This window comes from Aethalodelphis obliquidens, unplaced genomic scaffold (assembly GCF_003676395.1).
Source record: "Aethalodelphis obliquidens isolate GAN/ISIS:26980383/991018 unplaced genomic scaffold, ASM367639v1 scaffold6, whole genome shotgun sequence".
NCBI lineage: Eukaryota > Metazoa > Chordata > Mammalia > Artiodactyla > Delphinidae > Aethalodelphis > Aethalodelphis obliquidens.
The window spans coordinates 39,805,588-39,814,468 of NW_020837950.1; the positions used below are offsets into that span (position 1 = coordinate 39,805,588).

At 47.7% G+C, this 8,881-nt stretch overlaps 1 protein-coding gene across 5 annotated transcripts in view; it reads left to right on the forward strand.

Moving 5' to 3' along the window:
- Positions 1 to 8,881, forward strand: part of EVC (EvC ciliary complex subunit 1) — an 83,968-nt gene that overhangs the window by 62,458 nt on the left and 12,629 nt on the right. For all 5 annotated transcript variants that reach the window (XM_027103389.1, XM_027103390.1, XM_027103393.1 and 2 more), the window contains 3 exons: positions 3,414 to 3,523; positions 5,907 to 6,117; positions 7,056 to 7,262. In XM_027103389.1, the coding sequence (XP_026959190.1) occupies positions 3,414 to 3,523; positions 5,907 to 6,117; positions 7,056 to 7,262 (528 nt within the window). The remainder of the gene's footprint in view (positions 1 to 3,413; positions 3,524 to 5,906; positions 6,118 to 7,055; positions 7,263 to 8,881) is intronic.

The following is an 8,881-nucleotide window of genomic DNA, read 5'->3' on the forward strand; positions in this document are numbered from 1 at the left end:
CGGTACGCGGGCCTCTGACTGCTATGGCCTCTCCCGTTGCAGAGCACAGTCTCCGGACGTGCAGGCTCAGTGGCCATGGCTCACGGGCCCAGCCGCTCCGCTGCATGCGGGAACCTCCCGGACCGGGGCATGAACCCGTGTCCCCTGCATCGGCAGGTGGACTCTCAACCACTGCACCACCAGGGAAGCCACCACTCATTTTTAAGATGCAGATTTTAATACCATTTTAACATCTCTGAAATTGAGGTGCATCTTAATGTAATTACCAGTGATTTTTCTCTCTGTGTGGTACCTCAAATAACTGCATCTCATAATTACTGGCACATTAGATTTGATAAAAGACACTGTGTCACATCGTGTCATTTCTCAGCTCTAAACCCCCTTCTCATTTTATGCAGTGGAAAAGCCAGAGTCCTCACCATGCCCTACACAGCCCTGCCTGTCAGGACCTGGTTACCCTCTGACCCCCTCCCTGTCTCCCCCTCTCACCCCATTCCAGCCTCCCCGGCATCCTTATGTCCCTCCAGCTCCCTGGGCGCTCCTGCCTCACTCGTCCTGCTTCAGATCTTTATCCTGAAGCCACCTTCACCTTGAGGCCTCCTCTGACTGTGCTTTTAAAACTGCAGTGCCTCCCTCCTCCCAGCACTCCAGTGTCTGCCTTAGGTGTTGACTTTTCCACCGGCCCTACCTCTAAACCCACCGCTTTTATAGGAGCATGTACCGGGCATGCACTGCCTGTTGGTTCCTTTTCCCTTTCTCTCCTTAGTAAATGAAAATTTGAAACAAAGAGTAAACATATGGGAAACCACAGAATAACCTGGTAGCAATGAACAGGGTCAGCGCTCTAGCACACGGAAGCAGCTTTTTGCGTCGGAATTTAAACATTCATGAACCTGCGTTCGATAACGTTGAAGAGGATGGTGTGACCATTGCAGGCACCATCTGATCCTATGATCTCCGTCCTCTTGATCGGCCTTGGATCCCGTTGCTAGTTTTATCTGCCTTCTCAAACCGCACACCAAAGACCCCCATGTTCTTAGTGACAATGTTAATTTACCTTTTAGAGAATCTGCACGGTGTAGAATTTTCTAGAATGTTCTGGTTTCCCAAGCACTTTGACAGGTTATTGTAGACCCCTCACAAGAGGAGTCAGAGACTGACTTAAAGGAAAAGTTCTGAGTCACACAGTGTGATTTTGTGAGATTAAGTATGAGCTATGAACCTCAAGGCCCAGAGAACTGAAGTCTAGGCTGCTTACTCACACCCGGACTCTGTGCTTTGTCCCTGTTCTGCATACAGCATGGCCATCTCCAGAAAAGAGCTACATGTGTGGGAAAGTAAGAGTCTCACCTTAGTGATTGAGCCCTTGGTGTAACACAGTCCAGCTGCATGTTTCTAGGTGCATGTTTCTCCCTGTGATGTGAGATAGTCAGGGAGGAGCAGATGCGGCTAGAAAAGATTTGAGCTTTGGGGACAGACAGACTTAGATTTGAGCCTCTGCTCCACCAAAAAGTTGTGTGGCCTCGGACCTCACAGGATTTTCACAGATAAAGCCACACTGAAGATGAGCTAACATCCCAAATTACAAAACACACAAGCAACAATTCACCATAAGTGAGAGCCAGCATGTACAGTAAGCACCACGTTTAGACCACAACGAGCACCGACGAATTCAGGTGAAGGGACTGTTAGAGAGCGCTTCTAAAGGAAGTATGTTTAAAACAATAACAGGAGGAATTACTAGCATAAAAACAAGACATGACGTAAAAAGATGACAGATAAAAAACCACGTAGTTTATGAATGAAAATTACAGTCATGAAAACAGAAATTTAATGGATGAGTTAAACAGCAGATCAAATTATGGTTGAAGACACAGTGTGTAAACTAGGAGATAAAGGTGAGAAAGTGGTCCAGGATATGGCACAGAGAGCTAAAGAGATGGAAGATATGAGAGGTTAGGAGACATGGGAACAGAATGAGAAAGTCCTGGAGGGCCTTCCTTAGTCTTCTAAGAATTCTAGAAGGAGAGAATGAAGGAGAGAGAAAATTCAAAGTGATAACAGGTAAGAAATTTTCAGAAGTGCTGACTGTCATGAATTCTAAGGTAAAAGAAATGTTGATTAACTTAAGATTTCTGGAGGTGGGAATGTATATTAAAAATTTTAAACCACTGAAGAAATAGAAACAGAATAGGTAACTTTCAAAGCAGTAGAGGAGAACAGTGATAGCATAAAGATCCTCTTCAGAATAAAAGCTACAGGGAGCCTAAAAGATCCCCTTCAGTATCAAAGCTACAGGGAGCCTAAAAATAAATCTGACCAATGTTTATAAGAGCTTAACAGAGATGTTTATAAAATGTTGTTGAAAGGATAAAGCAAGAATCGAGAGAAAGGCCTTGTTTTTGGATAGGACAACTCAATTTTGGAAAAACAGTGATTCTCTACAAATTAATCTGTAAATTCAATCCAATTAGAAGAAAATCTAAAAAAAGCTGTTTTCCCAAACTTGATAAACTGATCCTAAAATTCATATGTAAAGAAAAGCAACCAGGGCTTCCCTGGTGGCGCCGTGGTTGAGAGTTCGCCTGCTGATGCAGGGGACGCAGATTCGTGCCCCGGTCCGGGAAGATCCCACATGCCGCGGAGTGGCTGGGCCCGTGGGCCATGGCCGCTGAGCCTGCGCGTCCGGAGCCTGTGCTCCGCAACGGGAGAGGCCACAACAGTGAGAGGCCCACGTACCGCAAAAAAAAAAAAAAAAAAAAAAAAGCAACCAAGCATAGTTAAAACAGTTTTGTACAAAAGAATATGGAAGACTTGCCCTAGCAGCTATGAAGTCTTCCTATAAACTACAGGAATTAAAGCAGTGAGGTATTTATATAGAAATAAACAGACAGATCCACAGAATAAAAGAAGGAGCCTGGAATGAAATTCATATATATATGGAAACTACATCAGACAAGGTGGCATGACAGGCCCATCATAAAAAGATAAATTACCTAATAAATGGTGCTAGGACAATTAGTATCAGTTTATCCAAAGAAAATTAGATCCCTTCCTCATGCCACAGAAAATTCGTATTAAATGCCTTAAGATGTACATGCAAATAGGAAACATTTTTAAACTTTAGCCGAAAATTTAAGAGAAAAATGTAATTAAATCAAGGGAGAAAGGGATTTTTAAAAAATAAGAAACAAAAGATATGATCCAACAAAGCAATGATGGATGAAATGAACTTGAGTTGACCCCTGTCCCTCTGTCCTGGGGTTTAGGTATGGATGGAGGAGGGATTTTTTTTAAAAAATCCCTTAAGAAAGGGATTTAAAAAAAATAAGAAACTAAAAGTATGATCCAACAAAGCAATGATGGATGAAATGAACTTGAGTTGACCCCTGTCCCTCTGTCCTGGGGTTTAGGTGTGGATGGAGGAGCACACACTGTCCACTGTGCTGCAGACACACCTGCGGGATGACCAGGACAGCATCGTCCACCAAGTCTTGGGCCAACTTGGCGGCCTCAGTGAAGAGTGAGTACAGCCTTCTGGAGGGTGGGGGCCTGTGTCCTGTGTGATACTCCATGCTAACCTGAGAGTCCTCATCCGTAAGGTTAACCGTACCCCAGCCTCCCTTACAGTGTGATCTTGAGACCACATTGTGAATATAAATGTGAAATAGAGTGATAGCAGAGTGCCGCGGATGAAAGCTCGGAGTCAGAATTGATGTGGGTACGTGACTTACTGGATATTTTACATGTCTCTATATTTTCAACCCCATGAGATACCAGTTTTGGTTTCTGCAGTGAGTATTCATTTAGATTTACCCTTTCCGTTGCTCTTGATGGTTTCCTGTATCATTAAGTTTCCATCTAGGAGTATTTTCTTTGGCATGAAGGTTCTCATTATTTTAGATGTGCTGGTGACAAATTCCCTTAGGTTTTGTTTGTCTGAAAATGCCTATCTCATCTTCATTTTTGAGGAATGTTTTCATTGGGTATAGAATCCTAGTTTGGTTGTTTTTTTTTAAATACTTTTGAAGGTAATATTTTGTCTTCTGATTTCAATTGTTTCTGGTTGCTTTTAAGATTTTCTTTTGTTCTTTGGTTTTCATCAGTTTATTATAATATGCCTAAACATGGATGTGGTTTTTTGTGAATCTCTTGTTTGCTTGTTTTAAATAAATCTGTAGTGCTTCTTGAACCTGTGATTTGCTATATTCCATCAGTTTTTGAAAATTCTGAGCCTCTATCTCTTTAAATATTCCTTCTGTCTGTTCTGTCCCTATTCTTCCTGGGGCTGCAGTTACACGTTTATTAGATTATTTTCACCTTATGTCCTTTGCCTCTTAGAAGCTATTCTGTATTTTTGTTCCCTGTGGTTCAGTCTAGATACTCATTTTGAACTATCTTCCAGTTCATGCTCTCTTCAGCTGTGTCTTATCTGCTGTTAAACCCATGTACTGAATTCTTAATGTTGGTTACTATGTTTTCAGTTCTAAAATTTCCATTTTATTTTTGTCATAGTTTCCAGTTATCTGCTAAAGTTCATCTTATCATTTAATTTCCTAAACATATTCATCATAGCTGCTTATTCTATGTCCAATATCTTGTGGGTATGTTTCTATTTTCCATTTTTTCTCTTTATTTTTGGTCACTTCTTATCTGTTTGCAAGTCTGGTTATTTTTACTGAATGCTGGACAGTGTTATTAAAAATTGTAGAGATAATTTGAGACTTTGAATGATGGGATCTTCCTCCAGAGAGGATTTATCTTACTTCTAGCAGGGATTTCAGAAAGTGACAAATCAACCACTCCATTGGTGAACTTAGCTGATTCAAAATTAGATCTTTACAAGGGATGATTCCTTATTCTTAGGATGAGGGCCCCCGGCTGGAAGCCTGGAGTGTTTGCCAGGTCTCTTCTCCTTGCCAGGTGTTTGCCAGGTCTCTTCTCCTTGGTAAACTGACTGTTCAACTTTTCAGGCTGTCAGAAAATACCTCAAGTTATAAAGCCAAATGTTGAGCCTGCTGGGTAGACCGAGGTTTTGTACTTGACTCATTGGGATAGGAATTCAAAAATAACTCATGATTTCAGTTTTGGATGTGTTAATTTTGAGAGCTATTATATAAGAAATTTGAGTGGATATGTACTGAAGGCAGCTGCATATATGCACCTGAAACTTGGGGCAGAACATGATAAAGTTAAAAAGATTAGTAAAGGAACAGTTGGCTGAATATAACCCAGGTCAGCACCACGTCTAAGAGGATGGGCAGCAGGGGATGGGATAATTCCAACCTACGACCTCTGTAAAGGCTCCCTGTGGGGCATGACTATTGGGGGCATTTCTTGGTGGGTCAGTGTATTAGGATTCTCCAGAGAAACAGAACCTATAGATATAGATGTAGATATACAGAGAGAAGCTGAGATGTCCCGAGATCTGCAGCTGACAAGCTGGGGACTCAGGAGAACCAATATGTAGTTTCAGTCCCAAGTCCATAGGCCTAAGAACCAGGAGGGCTAATGGTGTAAGAGCCAGTCTGAAGGCAGCAGTCTCAAGACCCAGGAAAAGCCAGTGTTTCAGTTTGAGTCCAAAACGAGAAACCTATATCCCACTCAAGGCCTTCAGGCAGGAGGAGTGCCCTCTTACTCATGGGTAAGTCAGCTTTTTCCTGTCTTCAGACCTTCAACTGATTGGATGAGGCCCACCCACATTAGGGAGGACAGTCTGCTTTACACAGTCTACCAATTCAAATGTTAACCTCATACAGAAACACCCTCACAGAAGTTCTCAGCATGATGTTTGATCACATGTCCAGGCACCCCATGGCCCAGTCAGGCTGTCACATAACATTAACCAGTCACACAGTGGAGCCGAGAATATTGACCCCTCAGCCCGGCACCCACTTTCTCCAAAGGTCCACGCAGTGCATCCTGCAGGGGCATGACCTGCTCTTACGCTCGGCTCTCCGGAGGCTGGCTCTCCGCAGCAGTGCCATCACCACCCTGACCCAGATGAGGCTGTCAGGGAAGAAGAGCCTTCTCCAGGAGTTGCGCGAACAGCAGGCCCTGGAGCAGGACTCCTCCCAGTGTCTGGACGAGCATCAGTGGCAGCTGCTCAGAGCCTTGGTAAGACTGCGCGTCAGCCCCCTGCCCCGCAGACAGGAGTGCTGCTTCCTCAGCCTCCAGGTTCCAGCCCGGTTTAGCCAAAACTCCAACCCTGCCCCAGCATCGTTGTGGGGTCAGGACAATGGCAGCCCCCCCTGTAGTGGGGCACCCCGTATGCCCAAAGTTTCTGGTGTACGTTATAATTATACTAAAAACGCACGTGAAATCAGAGCACGGATAGGTACAGTCATCATCGGGTGTTGGGAGAAAAGGGCTCTGTAGTCTGTGTTAAGGTTTTAACAAATCAAAAGAAAGACTTTGTAAATTGTGGGACTGGGATTTAAACCCAAGCAAGCTGACTGCAGGTCTCCTGTAGCCACTGAGCTATAGGAGCAGCTGACGTTTTCTGACCCCTTCGTGAGGGACAAGCTCACAGTCTCTTTTGCTCGGCCCAGGAGGGCTTGGTGGGAAGCAGGCAGGACTTACTGCCCTACCTCTGATTCCCCCACCTCCTTCTTCAGCTCTTATTCCTTCAGGGAAAGGAATCCCCATAGGCCTTGTGTCGGCCTCCACGATGTCCCAGAGTACTCGCGGACTCAGACGTGACTTTAGAACCCGCTCTGCTGGGGGACTTATAGAAAGTTACTTAGCCTCTCTGAGCCTCTGTGTCCTCATCGCTGCTAGTGTTCAGGCCTCACGGTGTTTGGGATGAATGAGGAAGTGCTTGTATATGTGTGAAGCCACATGGTACTGGGCACGTGGTTGGTGCTCAATAAATGCCTTGGGGGATCTTCAGTATACCCAGGCCCATCAAGTGCTTTCCACCCCTTCTCCATCCCTTCTCTAACCTTCCTGGGACCCCGGGCAGGGCCGACCGTACATCCTGGTCCTGGCCCTTACCGGAGCATCCGTGCAGGGCAGCAGTGGGGCTCCAACCTCTCCCCGCCCGTCCTTTTCAGGAGGCGCGCGTCCTGGAGGAGGCTGGCAGGCTGGAGGAGGAGACGCAGCAGACACGGCTGCAGCTTCGGCAGCAGCTCCTGGCCGAGGCCCAGGAAGTCGGGCAGCTCCTACAGCAGCACACAGAGCGGGCCATCGGGCAGACGCTGCTGGGCCACGCGCGGAACATGGCCTCCAAAAGCCGGGCCAAGGACAGGGATGACTTCAAGGTGCGAGGCCACCCCGGCCCCAGGGAGCCCAAGGCACAGGAGACTTTGGGCTGGGGTGGGGGGCGGGGCGGACAAGAGGCAGGATTTGGGCAGAGCAGCAGCCGGGGCCTGCCCAGGGGCTTCTGGCCTCGCAGGGCTGACCTGGCTCCCTGAGCCTCCTTTTCCTCACCCGTAAGAGGGAAGGCCTCCCCCGTGGAGCAGTGAGGACTTGTGCCTGCTGCCTGGCCCCGTGTCGCACCATTCTGAGCCCTGGCTCGGTCCTTGCAGCAGCTCCGAGAGGGACGTGGTTTCACTCAGAGCCGCCCCGCCCAGCCGGTCCGTGGCTGACGCAGGATTCGAACCGAAGCCCCTCTCCCAGGGAGAGACATGGACACTCCCTGGCTCTGGCCGCCTCTGCGGAGACCTGAGGGTTGGTGGCGTTGGCCCTGACAGCTGAGCAATGCAGCTAAAATCAGTCTGACTTGAGTAAGCAGTGGTTTACTCCTTGTACTGACCGTGATGACAAACCCCAGGTGTGGAAATAGCCGTAGTAAGAAGTGACGTGAGCGTCGCCCTCCTACGTCTGCAGGAGGGCTTTGCCTGTTTCGTCTCACTGGGCTCTCACCACAGCCCTTGCACGGAAAGGATGATTTTTCTTTCCATCATTCAGGTGGGAAGACTGAGGCTTATCGTTGGGCAAAAGACATGTTTAAAGCCTCCCAGCCTCAGTGAGTGGCTGGGACCGGAGGTGGCCTTGGCCTGCACGACCGACCCCTTGGCTGCCTCCTCCCTCGAGCCATAAGAAAAGGCAAGGCACCCCGTGTATTGCAGACCACAGCAGAGAGAGTCCGTGGCCGGCACCCACGGGAGGTGGCACAGATCTGCGGCTGGCAGCAGACCCACATCAGGATATGCCAGGACGCTTGCGGGCACCTTCCATGAGTCCTTTCATTTACGTAAAGTCACACATCTGCACAGTAAAGAGGTTGGACCCACATTTCTGAGACACCCCTTGTCGTTCTAAATCTCTCACGTCTGCCGCACATGATCCAGACGTCAGGGCTAGCGATGCTGGACGGGTCTCTTCCTTCCCCTAAAATTCTATAACTCTGACCTAATCAACGGTCGTTACAGGAAAACAGAATGAAGTATGAGTTTGGCATATTTTGTCCTTACCTTCCCCAAGGGACTCTGATTCAGAATTAGATGATGATGAACACCCCTCCCCGCCCCCAGTACACACACGCACCAGAAAGGACATGGGCTCAGTATCTGGAAGGATGTTCATTTCACAGGGCTCCTTGGCCCCAGGCCCTGCGGCAGGTGCTGGGATAGAGAGTAGCCAGGTGGCAGCATTCCTGCCTTCAAGGAGCTTACGATCTACTGGGAGAGGACACGCTAACCCTTGAGAAGTTTTGCAGAAACTGAGACAACAGGCCGTGCCTGAGGGGGATCGAGAGAGGGCTGAAAAGTTGGAGCTACTCAAGCACATGTGTTTGCTGATTCGAATGGTACACCAGCTGGAAAAACTAACGAGGAGGAGAGAATGGTGGAGGCCCTGGAGGGGGGGGGGGGGGGGGGGAGGGGGGGGAAACCCCACTTCCCGGTGGCAGGAAGACAGACGGACGAAGGGGGGAGGG